Source organism: Bos indicus x Bos taurus, chromosome 19, assembly GCF_003369695.1.
Source record: "Bos indicus x Bos taurus breed Angus x Brahman F1 hybrid chromosome 19, Bos_hybrid_MaternalHap_v2.0, whole genome shotgun sequence".
Taxonomy (NCBI): Eukaryota; Metazoa; Chordata; class Mammalia; order Artiodactyla; family Bovidae; genus Bos; species Bos indicus x Bos taurus.
Genome location: NC_040094.1, coordinates 19,852,138 through 19,874,786, shown reverse-complemented (window position 1 = coordinate 19,874,786; position 22,649 = coordinate 19,852,138). Strand labels below are relative to the sequence as shown.

General features: G+C 35.7%; 1 protein-coding gene across 8 annotated transcripts in view; it reads left to right on the top strand.

Annotated features, from left to right (window-relative positions):
* NF1 (neurofibromin 1) overlaps nt 1–22,649 on the top strand; it is a 257,570-nt gene that overhangs the window by 48,908 nt on the left and 186,013 nt on the right. For 7 of the 8 annotated variants that reach the window (XM_027516769.1, XM_027516770.1, XM_027516763.1 and 4 more), the window contains exons 2-5: nt 7,688–7,831; nt 9,629–9,712; nt 14,219–14,409; nt 20,198–20,304. In XM_027516769.1, coding sequence (XP_027372570.1) covers nt 7,688–7,831; nt 9,629–9,712; nt 14,219–14,409; nt 20,198–20,304 — 526 coding nt within the window. Of the gene's footprint in view, nt 1–7,687; nt 7,832–9,628; nt 9,713–14,218; nt 14,410–19,794; nt 19,899–20,197; nt 20,305–22,649 lie in introns of those variants that run through there. The other variant, XM_027516771.1, reaches the window with a different exon arrangement.

Below are 22,649 nucleotides of genomic sequence, written 5' to 3'. Positions count from 1 at the left end.
CTGGGTTGGGAAGATCTCCTGGAGTAGGAAATGGCCACCCACTCTAGTGTTCTTGCCTGGAGAGTCCCATGGACAAAGGAGCCTGGTAGGCCACAGTCCAGGGGGTTGCCAAGACTCTGCTGCGATTGGGTGACTAAACAACAGCAAAGGATGTGCATAGGTGGTGTGCAAGTAGTGTGTTTTACGCAAGGGACTTGAGCGGCACAGATTTCTGTGTCCTCTGGACTCCCAAACCAGTGACCTGTAGATTTGGAGGGATGACTGTATATATATGTTCCATTTTAGTAGATAAAATGGAATTTCAGTCTTCCAAAGTAATTACTGATTTACACTCGTACATTTAATGTACAAAAGTTCCAGTTGCTGTGGTTTTCCCTGTTTATTTAGAATGTTACCTTCTTGGCTGTATAATTAAGAACTGGCTGTACTTAGGAGGGTTCTTCTTTCTTTTAAAAGGTTCTGTACTCTAATTTTTTGTCTTCTGAAGCTGTGAGATTTTTGAATTTCTATTCTGCTTTTCAGAAGTTCTGGTTTAGCTTTTTTACCCTTTTCCACCCAATTACGCATTTGAGACTCCCTCATGTTTTCAGTTTTGTCACTCCAGCACTCAGTGACAACCAAAATCTCTGATTTTGGTTCCTCTTTCCTTCCTTCCACAGAGGTACTTGCTTGGGAAAGGCATATTTCTGAGTCTCTCTCTCTCTTTTTTTTTTTTGGCCCAGATTCTGCGAATGCCCCAGTGGGAGGTGGTGGGGGGCTGTGGAAACAGCTGCAAAAGATCACCTTACCTCCACATAGTTCACCGTTTTTTTTTTTGAAGCTTAGCCTCTCTAGACCTCATTCCTTCAGTAGCTCTCTAAAATCTTGAAACAGTTGATTTTTTTATCTTTTTTGTGTGTGAGTTAGGGGGAAGTAGGGGTTATTTTGCTGTGAAGTACTCTACCTTACATGGAAGCAGAAGTATGAATTAAAGCATATTTGATTTTTAAATAATTTAAAATTGTTGTCCATAGTGTTCAAATTATTCCCTTTTTGACCAGTGGAAGCCTTCTCAAAATACATTCCTTAGTCTTTTTTGACTGGACCTTTTGACAGCTTTCTTTGGCAGCTTTCTTGCTATTTGGTATCACAAGGTATTGCAGGTTTACCACGTACCTTTTTGCTTCAGATGTGGAATCAGCTGTTTTCTGAAGGGGTCCTGATTCCTTTGACCAGGAAATGGTATCTCAAGATCATTACTACAGGGTCGAACATTGTTTCTAGGCATTTTTAGCAAACAAAGGTAGAAAAACATATTTCATTTTCTTCATACAAGATGAACTATAGTAAGAATTGATATATCAATATATACCTTCAATTCCAGTTCAAGACTACAGGGTTTTTACTTTACTATTCCTCTCCCATGCTGAGAGTCTCAGTTTTTAGTAACACCAATAATGATAGAATTAAAATATCACCTAATCACTCATTTCCTTAATCTCACAATATGTACAGAATCAAAATTTATCTTCATTTTCTTTGTCCCAAGAGTATATTCCATTATGAATGTATAGTCAACCTAATATGATTTAAAATAACTTAGAATAGTTCTTCTGTTCATGATTATGCCAATAAAAGCTTAGATATGAATTTCAGTTTATTTTTTTATTCTTTTATTTTTTAGTATTTTAATTTAATTTTGTTTACATAAATTACATAATTTAAAAATAAAATGTACAAAAAACAGGAAATGTAGATTCTGTCCTTGTCACCTTTATTTTCTTTCGTTTCCTAAAGATAACCGCTTAAAAGCTTTTGTATTTCGTCTTTCTGTTATTGTATGTGTGAAGATTTGTGTATGTGTGTTTATTTCTCCTCCTCCCTCCTAGATGAATGGTAGCATACTGTATATCCTTTTCTTCATCCTGTTTTTTCAACTTAAAGGTATATCCTGGAGACTGTTCCATAGTTTGATGAATTTTGACTCATTTTTGTTATTTTTTAAATGTTACGTTTATACAAGTCTTTTATTTAAGTCATTTAAATTCTGTGGTCTGTGTTATTTGCTTTCTCAGCATATATTTTGGTGTTTCAGGAGGTTTGTGTATTAGGGTTCAGTTGGGGAAGCCAATTGTGTGATGGGGAAAGCGACTTATTATGGAAATTAGACCATGTACAATTTTGAGAGGACTTGTGAGGTGAAAATCTAGAAGGAGGAGTTGGAAGATCAGAGAAAAGGAGTCACTAACCAGATCCTCTAAATCAGTGGCAATGGATAGACCAGTTGGAGATTTTAGGGAAATCTGAGAAGCTGCTGTGGTGGGACTGTGTGGGAGAAACTTAAGGTGAGCCACGTGGAAAGCTCTTGCTGCGTTTCGTTACCCACGGTGTAGATTTTCACCTAAGCATCTGGTGGTAGGCTTGTGCCACTGCTCACCCAAGACAAACCAGCAATCTTTTTTTTTTCTGTTGGTTATTTTTATATTGATGTCTTTGTATAGTACTCTAATTCCCTCCCTTTTTTGGGAGGGGAAGTTGTTAAACAGTGGTTTTCTTCTATAAGCAGTACTGAAGTTAGCTAGTAACCTATTCTCATCTCCTTCTCAGCCAGTGTTTGGTTTAAAATAATGTCCTTTTACTCTTAGTACCATAAGGCAGTCCGTATACCAAGAGTATTCTTTTTTGTGTATTCTCACTGCCCTTTCCCAGTTTTGATAACTGTACCATATCTATACTGTCATTACATTTAGCAGTTACATAGTGTGTTTTCTCCCTTATTATCATTATTTATTTTCAGTTCTTTTAGTAGATACATATTTAATGGTCCCTCATAGTGTAGATGTGTCTTCTGTTATTTTGGTTGACTGAAGCATATTGTCTAGTAGATTTCTCAGGAAAGGCTCAAGGGAACCATATTTCCTGGGTTCATGCAATTCATAACAGTTTGATTATCATCATTTTACTTGGAAGTCAGTTTGCCTGCATGTAAAATCCTTGGTTTACTTTATCTTCTCTTAAGAAACTTAAAATGTTATTTCATTTTCTCATTAGCATATAGTATTGTCAAAGTCTGAGGACAGTCTGGTTTTTGTTTTTTGTGTAAATGACTTTCTGCCTGAATGTTCAAAGGATTTTTTGTTTGTTTGTTTCTTATTCACAGAAGATCAATAGTTTTACTAAAATATGACCTGGTATTGGTCATTCTGGGTTAGTTTTTTCACGTATGTGGTGTGCCCTTTATATAGTTTGAAATATTTAAAAAAATTATCAGCAAACTTTCCTTGAATTCGTTTGTAATATCCTTTCTACTCCATTGATTTCATTTCCTTCTTTGAGAACTCCTGTTATACCTGTGTTGGATCTTGTTTGCCCGTTTTCTCTGTCATTGTATTGTAAATTCCCATCTCATTTTCCTTATTTTTTTGAATATTAGAATTTTCCTCCTGTTTACCTTTTTCTCTTAAAGCATTATATTTTCTTTTATTTACTCAATATCTCTGGTTAGTCTTCACTTCTGAAATGATTTTTTTCTAATTCTTTTCTGAATTTTGTCAATTAATTTGTAATTCTAATTTATTTCACATCTTTAGTCATTTAAAAACTTCTCTTGGCTCATTTTGAATTAATAATTTACAGTTTCATCTGTTGGTGAACATATCTTTTTGGCATGTTTTCATTTTCTGTAGTAATGCTATTCTGTCTCTTATTCTTTTTTTCTCAAAATAGTTTCACATATGACTTGACTACAGTGTTTTCTGTTGCTCATTTTTATGTGAAATTAATTTTCCTGAGTTGTTAGGAGAGAAATGTGGGCCAGTATAGCTTTCTATCTTCATGGCTCTGGAGTGCTTCTGTTGCTTTCATGAAATTAAACAAATACATCATCTCATTCTTTGTAAGCTCTCTTGGCTTTCTTCTCTTTTCCGCCTTCTATTGGGATCTTTTTCCTTTGCCCCTGTTGGTCTTATTGTTTTCAATTTGGAGTATATCTCAGTACTTTCTTCTCAATGTGGTCTTCATCCTGGAAGGGGGTGTTTCTTTAGCTGGTTAGTTTAGAACTGTGCTGTTCAGTGAGTACATGGCTACTTAATGTTAAGTTTAAGTAAAATAAATTTAAATAAACATTTGATTCCTTATTTGCATTAGCCATGTAACAGATGCTTAAGCTTAATAGCCATATGTGGCTAGTGACTACTATAATGAGCATTATTAATACAGTGTAATAGCCTCACCACAGAAAGTTCTATTAGTGATGGTTTAAAGTGTGCTTTCTTCTTTTCACAGTTTATTATAGACTTTTTGCACACAAGTGCCAATTGCTGTGTGCAAACCCCCCCCTGTGTTTTAGCTAAGCTCTAAACTTGTCCTGCTGTACATCTCATTGAGGATGTAGTACAATTTTGGGATTTTCCTCTTGTCAGTTCAGTTTAGTCGCTCGGTCGTGTCTGACTCTTGTGACCCCATGAACCGCAGCACGCAGGCCTCCCTGTTTATCACCAACTCCTGGAGCCTACGCAAACCCATTGAGTCAGTGATGCCATCCAACCATCTCATCCTCTGTCATCCCCTTCTCCTCCTGCCCTCAATCTTTCCCAGCATGTCTTTTCAAATGAGTCAGCTCTTCGCATCAGATGGCCAAAGTATTGGAGTTTCAGCTTCAGCATCAGTCCTTCCAATGAGTATTCAGGACTGATTTCCTTTAGGATGGACTGGTTGGATCTCCTTGCAGTCCAGGGGACTCTCAAGAGTCTTCTCCAGCACCACAGTTCAAAAGCATCAATTCTTTGGTGCTCAGCTTTCTTTATAGTCCAACTCTCACATCCATACATGACTACTGGAAAAAGCATAGCCTTGACTAGGTGGACCTTTTTTGGCAAAGTAATAGCTCTGCTTTTTAATATGCTGTCTAGGTTGGCCATAACTTTTCTTCCAAGGAGTAAGCGTCTCTTAATTTCATGGCTGCAGTCACCATCCACAGTGATTTTGGAGCCCAAGAAAATAAAGTCTGTCACTGTTTCCTTATCTATTTGCCATGAAGTGATGGGACCAGATGCCATGATCTTAGTTTTCTGAATGTTGAGCTTTAAAGCCAACTTTTTCACTCTCCTCTTTCACTTTCATCAAGAGACTCTTTATTTCTTCACTTTCTGCCATAAGGGTGGTGTCATCTGCATATCTGAGGTTATTGATATTTCTCCCAGCAATCTTGATTCCAGCTTGTGCTTCATCCAGTCCAGTATTTCTCATGATGCACTCTGCATATACGTTAAATAAGCAGGGTGACAGTATAAAGCCTTCACGTACTCCTTTCCCTATTTGGAACCAGTCTGTTGTTTCATGTCCAGTTGTAAGTATTGCTTCTTGACTGGAACACATTTCTCATGAGACAGGTCAGGTGGTCTGGTATTCTCATCTCTTTTAGAATTTTCCAAAGTTTGTTGTGATCCACACAGTCAAAGCCTTTGGCATAGTCAATAAAGCAGAAGTACATGTTTTTCTGGAACTATCTTGCTTTCTCAGTGATCCAACGGATATTTTTCAATTTGATCTCTAGTTCCTCTGCCTTTTCTAAATCCAGCTTGAACATCTGGAAGTTCATGGTTCACGTACTGTTAAAGCCTGGCTTGGAGAATTTTGAGCGTTACTTTGCTTGCGTGTGAGATGAGTGCAATTGTGTGGTAGTTTGGGCATTCTTTGGCATTGCCTTTCTTTGGGATTGGAATGAAAACTGACCTTTTCCAGTCCTGTGGCCACTGCTGAGTTTCCCAAATTTGCTGGCATATTGAGTGCAGCGCTTTTACAGCATCATCTCTTAGGATTTGAAATAGCTCAACTGGAATGCCATCACCTCCACTAGCTTTGTTCATAGTGATGCTTCCTAAGGCCCATTTGACTTTGCATTCCAGAATGTCTGGCTCTAGGTGAGTGATCACACCAAGGTGATTATCTGGGTTGTGAAGATCTTTTTTGTGTAGTTCTTCTGTGTATTCTTGCCACCTTTTCTTAATATCTTGTGCTTCTGTTAGGCCCATACCATTTCTGTCCTTTATTGTGCCCATCTTTGCATGAAACATTCCCTCGGTGTCTCTAATTTTCTTGATGAGATCTCTAGTCTTTCCCATTCTATTGTTTTCCTGTATTTCTTTGCATTGATCGCTGAGGAAGGCTTTTCTTATCTCTCCTTGCTATTTGGAACTCTGCATTCAAATGAGTATATCTTTCCTTTTCTCCTTTGCCTTTCACGTCTCTTCTTTTCACAGCTATTGTGAGGCCTCCTCAGACAACCATTTTGCCTTTTTGCATTATCAATATGTATGATCCTATTTCCATTTTCTTAATTGTTCTGTTTTTTGTTTTTTTTAGTAGGTCTTTCCCTTCTCTTGTGTTTCCTGCCTAGAGAAGTTCCTTTAGCACTTGTTGTAAGGCTGATTTGGTGGTGCTGAATTCTCTTAACTTTTGCTTGTTTGGAAAGGTTTTGATTTCTCCATCAAATCTGAAGGAGAGTCTTGTTGGGTTGAGTATTCTTGGTTGTAGGTTCTTTGCTTTCATCACTTTAAATATATGGTGCCATTCCCTTCTGGCTTGTTGAAAAATTGGCTGATAACCTGATGGTAGTTCCCTTGTATGTTATTTGTTGTTTTTCCCTTGTTGCTTTTAGTATTATCTTTGTCTTTAATTTTTTGTCAGTTTGATTACTATGCGTCTCCATGTGTTCCTCCTTGGCGTTATCCTGACTGCAACTCTCTGTGCTTCCTGCACTTGGTTGACTATTTCCTTTCCCATGTTAGGGAAGTTTTCAGTGATTATCTCTTCAAACATCATTTAGTATTTCTTTGCCGTCAAGTTAGTCAAATTATTAACTGACCAAGAAAATTTGGACATGCCACTTGGTCTCTTTCCACTTTTTGTTGCACCATTTTAAAAAGGAGGAAGCTGGACTCAGGTTTGCTTTTTCACGGGGGAACTTCATCAGTGTTCTCTGTTAGTGTTAGCAGGATCTAATATTTAAACAGTACATGTATTTGTGATGCTTTCAATACAGAATGCTGCTCTTAAACTGAGTAGAAATGAACTTTTTTGTAGTGCAAATTGGTTCATTCTCAGGTAAGTGTGGTCCCCTTAAAGGATACTTTTTTCCATGAGATCTATCTTTTTGTCTGTCACTCCCTCAACTGTGTACCTGAGGGTGATTATCTTACCTGAGTCAGTTTTACTATGTATATTGTAGGCTATACAGTTTGTTTTGTTTTCTGAACAATCTGGAGTTATTTGCCATTATTGACTAGAGGTCTAAGGCGTAGATTTTCTTGATCTATTGTTTTTTTAATGCTTGAGTTCAATATATAAGGGAAAAGATTGTTTGCATTTTCTTGCAGACATTTTTCTCTGAAATAATTTTTAGCTTCATTGAAGTAGCTCTATTTATGTGAGTCACCATTCTGTCTTATATAGTGCTGGGTAAACATTTAATTTTGTAGATAAAGATTTATGACTTCTAGAAAGCTGAAAAAATGGAAATTTCTACAGAATTTTAGATTTGCTATAAATTTCTTTATATATTGAAAATTGGAGTTTTTAAGCTACAAATATATGTAATTGTGGTTGATAAAATGTTCCTAAAAATCTCATGATTTTTCAGTGAGAAATAGATTTCTCATTAGTCATTTTAAAATGTAAGTTTATGTGTTGTTTTTGTTTGTTCCCTCAGCTTCCAATAAAAACAGGACAGCAGAACACACATACCAAAGTCAGCACTGAGCACAACAAGGAATGTCTTATCAATATTTCCAAATACAAGTTTTCTTTGGTTATAAGTGGCCTCACCACTATCTTAAAGAATGTTAACAATATGGTGAGTATTTGCATTACTGTTTTATGGGGGAATTTGGTTTGTTTTCTATTTTAAAATTTGGAGCAACGTATTTTGAAGTAAGTAAAGTCATTTTCTGTGGACTCTGGATGTAAAGATTTATCTTAATTTGTGGATAAGTGCAGATAACCTTTTAACTTTCTTTTTAGATTTTAATTCTTTTGTTTTAGATGCTTGTCTTATTTGTGACTCTATCTACTGTTCGATTTTTCTGAAATTAGAATTTCATACAGATTTTGTCATATGTGAATTGACTATAATAATCTATTTAAATCTTTTCCTTAGCTTGTCATTTGAATATTTACATATCAGATTGTCCTAGTCCGAAGGAGTTGGTAAATAAAATATGACTTTGTAGTCCTAAAATGTGAAATTGCTTTTGTGAAGATACTGTTTATTTCCTTCCTCCTGTAACCTGTGGCAGATTCCATTGTAGAGAGTCTGTGTGGAAATAGTTTTCCTCAGATACCAGTTTCATCAAGTATTTCCACTGTCAAAAGCTCATGATGGCTTCTTTTATTCCTTGTTTTATAAAATTTGTTTACATTCCCTAGACTTCAGCATCCTCCTGCTGTTTTCTCTGTGTCCCTTTGAACATATTATCAATATTTTTCCTGTCTCTGTCGGGTGGTTCTTTCCTCTGTGTCAATTCCTATCTAAAATCTGCTTCATACTCAGTTCGGAACAGCCGATCTGGATACATCTTGATTAACTCCCAAACTGCTCAGCTTGTTTTGAGCACTTAAAACCACAATTTTTATTGTTTGTATTGAGCAATGAAACTGATTTTTGGTTGTAGATTGTGAAAATCAGTAAGTACCATTTTCATAGTCATATCATCTTTGGTGTGTTTTCTTTCTAAAAAGTTGATTGGAAAATATCCCAGAGTTACAAAATTGGTAAACTGGAGGTGCGGTCAGTCCTTTGCTTTACAAAGATATTTTCTCTTTATGGAAAAAAAAATAAGATTTTCTGAAAAACGCAGAACTTTTTATAAACATGTATAGTGCTTTACAGAAATACATTTAAGATTTTATGGAGCTATTCTGTTAAACACAGTGTGTGGGTCATAGTGATAGGATCTTGCTTATATAAATAAGTGGACATGTTTCCAGTTAGATTGAAAATGTTTTAGTATTTGGACCTTTCTTTTAAAAATGAAAACAGTATTGCAATATTGGCATTCATTTCGTGCTTATTGAGTAAATTAAGTTATGGAAGCCATAATCTCTTATTGGTAAATAACATAGTGAGTGCTTAAGACTTAATGTAATTGATGTTACAGCATTTTGTTGCTATTAGAGTTTAGGCTTTGATTTTTTGATTATTTTGCGGCATCAAAGTGTGGTTAAATGTTTAACATTCTAGTAAAGATCTGTATATCTAAATCCTATATATTTAAAAAATATTGTTCAAACCTAAATTGTACTTAAAAACTAGCAGAACATGGGACTTTCCTAATGTTACCATTTCTTTAATGGTGTTCATTTCAAAGTACATTTACTACATATTTTAAAAGTATAAATTAGAGTATCTTTTACTGTGGCAGACTAATGGCAGATTGTAGTAAATTCCAGCATTTATGTTTGCCTAAGAATTAATTTTGTGTGAGCATTAGGATAAAATCAGAAATAATAGATTTAAATATAGTATAATCTGGGAGATAAAATAGCAGACTGTTGATTTTCTTGATCCTTAGTCCCTCATTTTTCAGACGTGTGCTGATTTGTGGTGCGGAGTAGTAACCAACTTTTATGTTCTGAATATCTTTTCTTTTAGAGAATATTTGGAGAAGCTGCTGAAAAAAATTTGTATCTCTCTCAGTTGATTATATTGGATACACTGGAAAAATGTCTTGCTGGGGTAAGTGAATCTGTTCTTGAATAGGCATGTTTTATGAGTTCAGTTTTGAGAATGATCTGATGTACTGAATGAAGCATAGATGTGGACAAGGAGAAGAGTCATGGACTAAAACATGAAAATGAATTTTGTTAGCAGAGCTGAAGGGTAGCATAGAGAAGTTTTCAAGAAAAAATTATATTCTTATCTTTTGTAAATTAAATGTTGATTATTTATAAGTAACAAATTTTATATTTATAAAGTTAAGTTGGAGTCATATCTCTCAGGTTGTTTAGAAAAGATTTTATAGAAAAGTCACTATTTCATTTAATTAATTTCTCCAGTGGTTAGGCCTGTGGCATTGCTTGGCTGTCAAAAAATGTGATGTTAAAAACCATGAGAATCTTATTTTCCCCTGTATGAATCTGATTTTAATATTTTACTTTAAAAATTTATGATAAAGAGAACTTAAATTTAAGCTGTTATATTGCTGATAGATCCTACCTTAAAAACACTTTTTATGTAAATATGAACATATAAAATAGATACGTGGAGGAGTATGTGGGTGTGTTAGTCACCCAGTTGTGTCCGACTCTTTGTGACCACATAGACTGTAGTTCACCAGGCTCCTCTGTCAATGGAATTCTCCTTGCAAGAATACTGGAATGGGTTGCCATTCCCTTCTCCAAGAGATCTTCCCAGCCCAGAGATTGAATCCTGGTCTCCTGCTTTGCAGGCAGATTCTTTACCATCTGAGCTACCGGGGAAGACCATGTGGAGGAATAGTTGAATACAAAACAGTTGTTTCTCATGTTTCCTGTAAATAGTTATCTCAGAGTTTTCAACCATGACTTAATTAGAATTTTTTCAAGAAGATTGGTTGTATAGACCATAGTGTTTCTATATTTGAACAGCTTTAACTCTTCCTGGAAAATAGTAGGAGTTTATATAAATATATAAATTTTATATTTATTTTAAAAATTATTTTACATTTATTCATATTAAATTTTATATTAATACTTTAATACCTACATTTTAAAGATCTGTGTCTTCAATATGTATTGGGGTTAATTTATTTCTTAGAAGATTATAGTCTCCCTTCCTTTGACCTATCTTTTGCTTTTATTCTAAATTGCTTCTCTCTTTCACATGTTAAAGTTGTTCTCTATCGTAAACCTAGATAAGAAAGGACTTTGACATATGAGCACTGATACGTAGAGAAGAGAGAAAACAGTCACAAATGTTTAAGGAATGTGTAGGACAAGGAGTTGGACAATACATACACTTCACACAACGATAGATCCTTAGGGAAGAGGACTATTTTAGACGATAGGCCACAAAACCTAAGCATGGTGTTTTAAATTCTTTTATTGACCCTTACCCATATTCCTAAATTGTGAGATAATGCTTATAAATTTTCTACTTAAATTGGGGGTGAGCTAATTTTGTTTTAGCTTTGTGTTGTCTCTTAATTTGTGATGAGCTGTCATTCATTTATAAAACGGGGTAGAAGAGCAAAAAACCTGTTAAATGTTTAACAGAATGATGAAAGTTTGAAGGTACATGATTATTTTTTTTTTTAACTTCTCTTGAATCAATTTTTTGTAGTGGTCTTACTACTTTGTAGTTACCAATACATCTCTGACACCCATGTTTGAATGGAAGTATGCTGGTTTATTGCCTCTTCAGTTCTACATCTTTTCTCCATTAACATTTATAATCAAGAGGTACTGGTAAATGTATTTTGGAGAATGATCACTGATATCATTGGCCCCAGTTTAATGTTATACTCTTTGGAGATAGCCAAAATGAAGCTCTACTAAGTGGACATGGTATAACTTACATAATCCATAAAATAGACATTAACTTGCTTTGCTCTACTATTGAAAATGTGTAATTTTTTCATTAAATTTATAATTAAAAATAGTATTGTTCATATTATTGAACAGTTGTGTTTTTCTGGATTGCCTTCATTGACTCTCTTGATTTTCCTTTTTATTTATTTTTTTTAATTAACTTTTTTTTTTTTAAGTAGGTCCTTGCTGGTTATTTATTTTCCTTTTTAGATCAAATTAAGTTGAGGCTTAAAAACTGGTCCCTATAAATACATGTTTATCATATTAGTAGTTGAAATAGCTAAATGAAAGTGAACAGATACTTAACAATATTATGATTAAAACCAAAATTTTATGAGTAAAATTTTGTAGACTGAAGAATCTTAAGTATTTTTGTTCCTGTATATATGACCATTGGGTTTCCCAGGTGGCTCTAGTGGTGAAGAACTGGCCTGCCAATGGAGGAGACCTAAGAGACGTGGGTTCAATCCCTAGGCTGGGAAGATTCCATGGAAGAGGACATGGCAATCCACTCCAGTATTCTTGCCTGGAGAATCCCACGGACAGAAGAGCCTGCCAGGCTACAGTCCATAGAGTCGTAGAGTCATCCTGAGGCGACAGCACACTCGCACGCACACATGCATATGACCATTATTCAAAACTTGAATGCTTCTAGGGCTTCCCTGCGGAGAAGGCAATGGCACCCCACTCCAGTACTCTTGCCTGGAAAATCCCATGGACAGAGGAGCCTGGTAGGCTGCAGTCCATGGGGTCGCTAAGAGTCAGACACGACTGAGCGACTTCTCTTTCACCTTTCACTTTCATGCATTGGAGAAGGAAATGGCAACCCATTCCAGTGTTCTTGCCTGGAAAATCCCAGGGACGGTGGAGCCTGATGGGCTGCCATCTATGGGGTTGCACAGAGTTGGACACAACTGAAGCGACTTAGCAGCAGCAACAGCAGGGCTTCCCTGATAGCTCAGTTGGTAAAGAATCCGCCTGCAATGAAGGAGACCTTGGTTTGATTCCTGGGTTGGGAAGATCTGCTGGAGAAGGGGTATGCTACCCACTCTAGTATCTATGGACTTCCCTTGTGGCTCAGCTGGTCAAGAATCCACCTGCAATGTGGGAGACCTGGGCTCTATCCCTGGATTGGGAAGATCCCCTGGAGAAGGGAAAGGCTACCCACTCCAGTATGCTGACCTGGAGAATTCCATGGATCGTATAGTCCATGGGGTCGCAAAGAGTGAGCAGATTCCACTTCACTTCACATACCTTTTATTTGTTTATTAATTGGACTTAGTGTCAACGTCTGGTTGGTTTGGTTAGTGTATAAATAAGAGCATTGTAACTCAAATTTTGAAGTTTTAAAAAATATTTTGTGATATCTATTTACTTTTCATGTATTTCAATGTATTTGCATCTGAAAGCTTTTGGAATGCAATTACAGATTTGAACATAGCACAGTTACAGAAATTTGTTGTCATCTTGCTTGGCATTATCAAAATTGTCATTCATATAAGGATACTAAGCCATTAGGTAAAATATTGGTGTGGAATAGTATATTTTTAGGGTAGCTTATTCATTGGTTGTTTTGTTAATTGTAGAGTAGATTTACTTTACAAAGTAGAGATCTTAGTGTTAACACCAAAGATATCATTTACAGAGGGACCACCTGCATATGTACTCCTGATATGATGTAATATGAACTGTAATGAATTTTGCTTAGTGTTTAACCTGAATCTAATAAGACCATTAGGTTTAGATTCCAGCCTAACAGAAAATGTAGCAACTAGAAGAGCAAGTTACATCACTAAGACATCAGATCAGTAATATAGAACATTTTATGAGGCAACTGATCTGTTTTCTTAAAAAGGTCAATGTTATGGAAAATAAAAATGATGTACATAGAGTGTGAGGGGAAATACTTTGAGGAGAAAGAGACTAAAGGAATGTAACAGTCATGCTGCAGTCAAACCTTTTTTGGATCCTGGTTGAGTAAAATTCGAACAGCTATGAAAGGCATTCAGTGGGGCAGTGGGGAAATTTGGATATGAATTGGCTATTAGCTGATATGAGGGAATTTTTTACTTTTCCTAGTATGACGATTGCATTGAAGTTGGAGAATTTTCTTGTATTTAAGTGATACTAAAGTAAGGTAGATTTAAAGTTATGGTGTTTGTAATTTATTTTGAAATGGTTAAACCAAAACAAAATTATTTGCAGTAAGTAATACCTGTCTGTCTTGGTCAGTCTGCCCAAAGGTAGATGTGATTGTCCACCCTGGAATTAATTTGGGTGTTGAGACAGATGAATAAATGTGCTCACCAGTGTATATGAATAAAGTTTATTTAGGACTCATAGTAAACTAGGATTCCCAGGAGTGGGAGAGCTTACTAAGGGGAACAAATATGGGAACAAGCAGAAATGCAGGTCCTGAGGGGATTGATGGGCTATCTTGACTTTTATTGTGATTAAGACATGAAAGATGGAGCCATCGTTTTTTATTAAACCAACTGTAGATAAATAGAGCAAACATGATGAAATATTAACAATTGTGGAATCTAGGTGATGAGTATATGGGTGTTCATTATTCTATTTCAATTCTTACGCATGTTTGAAATTTTTCATTATAGAAAATATTTACACGTAAGTTTAAGAAAGTTTTAGAATTACGTGATTGTTTCTATTTTAGCAACCAAAGGACACAATGAGATTAGATGAAACGATGCTGGTCAAACAGTTGCTGCCAGAAATCTGCCATTTTCTTCATACTTGTCGTGAAGGAAACCAACATGCAGCTGAACTTCGGAATTCTGCCTCTGGGGTGTTATTTTCTCTTAGCTGCAACAACTTCAATGCAGTCTTTAGTCGAATTTCTACCAGGTTAGTGTGTAAATTTTCATAGGAATGTTGTAAGTAATATAAATTTTGTCTTCATTAAAAAAAAGGTTGATAGGATGTGGGCTTTTGTTGAAATTTTATGCATTTATTTTTTTTTGAAATTTTTATCATGTGATATTTTGATCTTGGTGGGTACAATTAAATATGAAAATGAAAATGTTAGTTGCTTAGTCGTGTCGACTCTTTGCTACCCCATGGACTGTTGCCTCTGTCCATGGAATTCTTCAGGCAAGAATACTGGAGTGGGTAACCATTCCCTTCTCCAGGAGATATTCCTGACCTAGGGATCGAAGCCGGGTCTCCCGCATTGCAGGTAGATTCTTTAACATCTGAGCCACCAGGGAAGCCCAAATTAATCACAATTAAATGTGAGTACTGTTATAAGCTTGAAAGTATAAATTTTTGATCAAGTTTTTTTTTTTTTAATACTAAGTATGAATTTTTAGTTTGGCTTTTTAAGCATGTTATTCCTTTTTATTAAATTAGTCAAATCAGAATAATTGATGAGTAGTCAGAATTCTAATGATATTAAAGCTCTGATCCTTATCACAAGATCCTAAGTTACCAAAAACAAAACGCCAGAAACCAAACCAGCAATGTGGGAAGCACAAGAAAGTAATGGCAAAGTAGAATTTTCTAGAAAGTGAACTGTTTTAAGTGAGTGAACTGTGAAAGCTCCCATTGTTGAACATTTACAGCATGTGCTATGCTATTTTATCCTTACAGTATCCCTGAAATGTAGGTGGTAATTACCCCATTTTACAGGTAAGCAAACTAATACTAAAGAAGTAATCAAGGCAGTGTGCCCAATAACGGAGGTCCCAAAATTTCTAAGTCAGACTGCCTTCAGAGTCTGTCTGTTCCATTTTACTAGGCTGCTTTCCTATACTTATTTTAGCCTGTTTTGATGAAATCCTTTTTTATAATATACACTGCTGTACTTCAGAATTGTATGATAAATATAATTGAAGCTTTTATTGAAAATTAGAAGTCAACATATGATCATTTGTTGTGATATGCTACAAATGGAGAAGTGAGTATAGAATTGTAACTGATGGTAGCAAGTCTCTCTGGAACTTAATTTCATGCAGATGATTTGCCTTTCTTATGCAAGTAGAGTCAAACGGGTCCTTAATTATGACCAAGTAGGAAGCATAACATAAATCACTTAGTGCTTCAATGAATCAGAGACTAATACGTAATAGAGAAAAGCAATCTTCCTTGCTTAATGATACCTACAGCTTTAATTTGTGTTGTGTGAGCGAGCATTGGATTTCCACGAGTCAGCTTAGTTCATTCTCATGTTGTTTTGCAATAGGTGTGAGTGAGAAATATACATATCTTGAGAATTTGTGCAATGGTTTTTAGGGGGAATCAGCTAACTTCAAAATCCTGCAGTTTTTTTATTAAAAAATGGCATTTCTGTAATTGTGATTCTAGGCACCAATATTCTTCAACCTTTTGTCAGAATTCTGGTGCAGAGAAAATTAAAATTTTATTTAATGTTACAATATGACTGATAATGTAGAGTTGTGTGTATATAATGGAACAATGTCTTGATGAACTCTTAAGTTAACATTTCATATTCTGAGTAATACTGGTTGAAGGGCAAGGTAGCAAACACGTAGGTAATAGACATTAAAATGATAAAAAACAAAGCCCCTTCTTTGTTTAGGTGATACTAGACCAGTCTTACTTTTTGAAATCGTCTTACACTGAAGGTAGAAAATGATGAAAAGAGTAAAATGTTTTTAGTCTATTCAAGCATGAATTGCTTTAATAAAACACAGCAAATGCCCCACCTCTGAAAACTTAAAAAAAAATCTTCTGGTCTCCAAATGTTTTATTCTGCAGCATTAGCACATGTAATAATAGGCAAGTTTTGTGTATTTCCTGAATCTAGTTCACTCTTTCCAGAATAGAAGTTAATAAGTCTTCAGAATAAGCCAGTTTCTTTAACTTTCAGGGGACACAGGCTGCTCAGAAATGGAATCTGTGAAATTTATGTTTCAGACAACTGCATTTGCTGTTTAATCTAGCTTATGCCAGAAATAGGAGCTGATCTTATTAGAGGGTCGCTTACCTAAAAAGACCATTATGATGGTTTAACTTAGATGGAAGTTATCCTTGACACTCTAGTGTCATAGCATTGGGTGACTTAAAATATGCAAGAAATTGGAATGACAGTTCTTTCTGAAGATTGATTTTATATGGGAAAGACTAGATATCTCTTCAAGAAAATAGAGATACCGAGGGGACATTTCATGCAAAGATGGGCTCGATAAAGGACAGAAATGGTATGGACCTAACAGAAGCAGAAGATATTAAGAGGTGGCAAGAATACACAGAAGAACTGTACAAAAAAGATCTTCATGACCCAGATAATCACGATGGTGTGATCACTGACCTAGAGCCAGACATCCTGGAATGTGAAGTCAAGTGGGCCTTAGAAAGCATCACTACGAACAAAACTAGTGGAGGTGATGGAATTCCAGTTGAGCTCTTTCAAATCCTGAAAGATGATGCTGTGAAAGTGCTGCACTCAATATGCCAGCACGTTTGGAAAAGTCAGCAGTGGCCACAGGACTGGAAAAGGTCAGTTTTCATTCCAATCCCAAAGAAAGGCAATGCCAAAGAATGCTCAAACTACTGCACAATTGCATTCATCTCACACGCTAGTAAAGTAATGCTCAAAATTCTCCAAGCCAGGCTTCAGCAATACGTGAACCATGAACTTCCAGATGTTCAAGCTGGTTTTAGAAAAGGCAGAGGAACCAGAGATCAAATTGCCAACATCTGCTAGATCATGGAAAAAGCAAGAGAGTTCCAGAAAAACATCTATTTCTGCTTTATTGACTATGCCAAAGCCTTTGACTGTGTGGATCACAAGAAACTGTGGAAAATTCTGAAAGAGATGGGAATACCAGACCACCTGACCTGCCTCTTGAGAAACCTATATGCAGGTCAGGAAACAACAGTTAGAACTGGACATGGAACAACAGACTGGTTCCAAATAGGAAAAGGAGTATGTCAAGGCTGTATATTGTCACCCTGTTTATTTAACTTATATGCAGAGTACATCATGAGAAATGCTGGACTGGATGAAACACAAGCTGGCATCAAGATTGCCGGGAGAAATATCAATAACCTCAGATATGCAGATGACACCACCCTTATGGCAGAAAGTGAAGAGGAACTCAAAAGCCTCTTGATGAAAGTGAAAGAGGAGAGTGAAAAAGTTGGCTTAAAGCTCAACCTTCAGAAAACAAAGATCATGGCATCTGGTCCCATCACTTCATGGGAAATAGATGGGGAAACAGTGGAAACAGTGTCAGACTTTATTTTTGGGGGTCCAAAATCACTGCAGATGGTGCCTGCAGCCATGAAATTAAAAGACCCTTACTCCTTGGAAGGAAAGTTATGACCAACCTAGATAGCATATTCAAAAGCAGAGACATTACTTTGCCAACAAAGGTCTGTCTAGTCAAGGCTATGGTTTTTCCAGTGGTCATGTATGGATGTGAGAGTTAGACTGTGAAGAAGGCTGAGTGCCAAAGAATTGATGCTTTTGAACTGTGGTGTTGGAGAAGACTCTTGAGAGTTCCTTGGACTGCAAGGAGATCCAACCAGTCCATTCTGAAGGAGATCAACCCTGGGATATCTTTGGAGAGAATGATGCTGAAGCTGAAACTCCTGTACTTTGAGAAGTATTGACTTCTCATGGCCACTTCTCATGGTGACTTCATGGCCACCTCATGAGAAGAATTGACTCATTGGAAAAGACTCTGATGCTGGGAGGGATTGGGGACAGGAGGAGGAGGGGACGACAGAAGATGAGATGGCTGGATGGCATCACTGACTCGATGGACGTGAGCCTGAGTGAACTCCGGGAGTTGGTGATGGACAGGGAGGCCTGGCGTGCTGGGATTCATGGGGTCGCAAAGAGTTGGACATGACTGAGCGACTGAACTGAACTGAACTGAACTATTGATAGATGAATCAGTGTCATGAGAATTTGTTGTGTTTGGCCATTCTGCCTATCTATGGATGTTTCTCTTTGATATTTCTGCCATTGCTTTTCTTTCAGGAAATAATATGAGTAACAGATCTTAAGATAACTTTTTTGTTCTACTGAAGTATATATCATGTTCTGTGGCTCATAGTACTTTTTTATGTAGACCATTAGCTGCTTTCTCCACTGAATTGCCTGTTTTATGGTTGGAGGGTCCTAAAGACCCAAATTATATCTGATTTGAAATATCACCAGAAGCAGAAGACTCAGTGACTCTGAAAGTTCTATTTGGTTCTTTTACAAGTCTGCTGTTTTTTTTTTAAAGTAGTTTATTATTCTTTTGTATAGTTTAATATTTCTTCTTGTATGTCTAATTATTTAAAACGTTCTTATTTATATTCTCTTTAAGATTGTTAAATAATCTCATTTGTTTGGATGTGCCAACTCTCATTCACAGTGAATTGTTTCTCTGTGTTTTGTAAACTGTGATTTATCTTTAGGGCAGTGTGTATTTTCTTTGGGAATCTCTTGTGACCTGGGACTCTGAGAGTATCCTAATGATGGTTTTGCATTTGCCAAGTGCCCAGTTTTGGACCCATGTTTTTGTTAATTTCTCAGTCCCAGATTGTATGGGTAGTACAAATATGGGCCTCAAATCCTTGCAAGGTGACAGCCCTGGGTGACTTTTTCCTCTACGCAAAGCTTAGGCAGAGCAGACAGACTTCTTGTGCTAGTAAATCCCTACCCCCCCACCTCCCCTTTTTTTTCTCCCTGTCTCCCTTTCAATGTCTTTTTCTTTTTTTCAGGAAGTTCATAGCTCTTTCTAGCCATGTTTTATGCAAGGCCCTGGTTCTACTTCCTGCATTCTTAGGGTTCAGGGCTTTGTATCTAGTCTCATGTGAATGTTTAGCCCCACACCCTTAGGTTAAGGAGAGAAAAAACTTAACCAACTCTCACCCTTTTGTTGGCCAGATCATCCCTTCAGAACCATCTCTGGTTTTCAGTTTCCTTTCCATTTCTGGACTTGAGTGGGTAAATAGCATTTGTTTTGCTTTATTTCTGTACAGTTAAAATATCTGTTTGTTGTTGTTCAGTTTATCTAGTCTTTTTAGAGGTTTTAGTGATACGTTTTCCAGTTCATTTCTTTTGACCATAATACCTTTTTATTTGATTTATCTGCCTTATAAATTCCCCAGATGCCCCTTCCTTATGGTAATAACAACTGTAAAAGGAATTAAACTTTCCTTCCATTTTTCACAAACAACCACAAGAGTTAGCTTTTCAGAAGTTGGTGTTGCTGATTTGTTAAGTTGTGTTTCCTAAGGAGTCATATTCCATATTTTTAGGCTCCTTGCAGCAGCTGTGGAATTTGTAGCATGTAAATCAGTTTTGAGGACCTTCTCATTCCCAATGTGAACTGCTAAGCTTTTCTCACCCTGATGATAAGAAGAACATTAGTGTAAGTGCTTAGAATAATTTTACTGTTAGCTATACATCTGTAGGCTGAAGTGAGTGAAAGAAGAATTTGAGAAGGAAGAAATAGCATTGATTTCATTTTTTAGCAACTGAAGGTTTAATGCAATGATAATGTCAATTTTAAATTATACTGCATTGGTTACAATTTGAGCTAATATTTTAAATGAAATCATGTAGTATTTGTGCTTGTTTACCATCAATCAATTCAATTTGTTGAATTCAGAATTTTGAACTATCCTAAAACTTCAGTTGATAAATTATTTTTGATTTTTTACTCTTCAGGTTACAGGAATTGACTGTTTGTTCAGAAGACAATGTGGATGTTCATGATATAGAACTGTTACAGTATATTAATGTGGATTGTGCAAAATTAAAACGACTCCTGAAGGGTAAGTTTAAATGAATGATGTATGTGAAATTAATCACTGTGGGTGAAAAATAAGTATTTTGAATGTACTAATTGAGCTAATAATGTTGAGCTAGAACATCAAAATGGATTTTATAATGCAAATGTCCTTGAGAAATGGATAGTAATACTTTATGGTTCAATAATTTTTGAACCTTTGCAAATAATAGAGTAATGAATATCTTAAGTCTTGGCAATGTAAAGTTTTGGTTCAACTACAGTTTTTGCTTTTTCTCTTTATTAAAGAGAATGTGAGGATGCTGTTATTTAATTTTTCTAGAATTTCATCTCAAAGATAGTTAGGTATTATAAAAGTTATTTGTTTATCTATTGCAGGGCTAAAAGCAGATAGTTTAGCAGGGTATAAAAGTTTCATTGCAAATGGAACCAGAAGATTGTGCTTTTATGATGAGAGGAGAAATTGAGCCAGGAATCTCATTTCTGATATTCTGTTTTCAACTCTGTTATTGCCTTACTGACTGACTATATAGCATTTCAAAGTCTTTTATTCTTTCAGTGCTTAGTTTTGCTTCCTTAGAGAACATATCAATAGTAGTCACACCTGGGAATATGCCTATGTGTAATGTGTAATGCCTAATGTGTAATTTTAAAGCTTTGAAGAGTGCTATCATTATGTTGACTGAAATTAACTATCAGAAGGAATTGAGAGGGTTTTTGTGGTAAGCAGGAATGTGTTAATATAAAGCAAAAAGCACTGAGTATTATGAATATACTGAATATAAATGCCTAAATTCATTTCACAGAAATTGTTTTTTAATTTTATGTAATGTTGGATTCTGGCTAATTTAAATGTGAAACCTTATAGTATGTGATTCATACTTATTTTTATTCTACTTTGTATATTGATTAAGGAATTGTCAACAGTGTTTTTTAGTGTTTGACCTTGAAGGAGATTTAGTTATACTAACTTTAAAAACTAACAGTTCTGCAGTGCAGTTTTCAAAATACTATGTTTAGTTTTTCTAACATTTGCTTTAAACTCAACAACTATTTCACCAAAGATGTAAAAAGAACTGTATCTATATAGATGAATACTATAAAGCTATGTTCCAGCTATATTATGATTGTTCAGAATTTATGATTTTAGGCCATTACCATGATAAAACCAAGCAATGCTTACCTCACTTTTCAGTAGCTTTAATTAAGGAGAAATGAATCATTTTAGCTGTTATGTCTCTGATGGCTCAGATGGTAAAGAATTCTGCCTGCAATGCAGCAGACCTGGGTTCGATCCCTGGGTTGGGAAGATTCCCCTGGAGGAGGGCATGGCAGTCCACTCCAGCGTTCTCGCTTGGAGAGTCCCCATGGACAGAGGTGCCTGGTGGGCTGCAGTACATGGGGTTGCAGAGAGTTGGACACAGCTGAGTGACTAAGCACAGCATAGACAAGTGGACAGTAGTTATTTTAGATTATAATAAACCACCACTCAATTCAGTTTAAATTTCAGGATTTTAATATTTATTATTAAACATTGAAAAATTAAGGAATGATAATATTTAGATATTTCCTCTATGTATAAAATTTAAGAAATGTGAGTTTTTTTTCCATAGCTGTTCAGTGACATTTGGGAAATCAAGTCCAGAGTGCTTGTGGTTAGGTGTTTGTTTAAAAGATCAGTTTCTTAGAAATGTTTAGTACATAATAATTAATTGATGGTTCTTCATGCACAGTGAGAGAAACTAAGTGTATGGATAAATTACTTTCTTTTTATTGTGGTAAGTTATCCCCATTGAATGCAGCTTCCTTATGAGCATAAATTTATAGAATTTTTGCTGATAAATATGACATATAAAGCCAATATTAACCAGACCAGCAAAAGATGGTTCTACACAGTCATGGTAAAAGGAATGGAAACTTCCTGTAATATGAATAGTAAAAGTAATAATGTGTTTTAAATTCAATTCAGCAGCTTTTGTTGAGAAACTATATGTAAGAAACGTTGCTGATTGCTGAGCTTACAAACATTAGTAAAATATTGAGTCTCTCCTTTTGGAGCTCATGACCTGGTTTATGAGACAAATATATTATCAGATTATTTGCAAACAGTGTGGCAGAGCTAAATAGAGTGAGTATAACATGAGAGAAGAAGTGTGTATGTGTTTAGGGGCAGGAGATGTTAAAAGCAAGATACACAGGTACAACAGTACATCATATCATATTAATAAAAACATAGTAACATTTGTTGCATTTTCCGTATGTGCCATACATCACCCTGTGCAGTTTACATGCTTTTTCTCATCAACAATCACAAGAACCCTGTGAAACAGATGTTACCATTATCATCCTTTATATTGATGAGGAAACTGA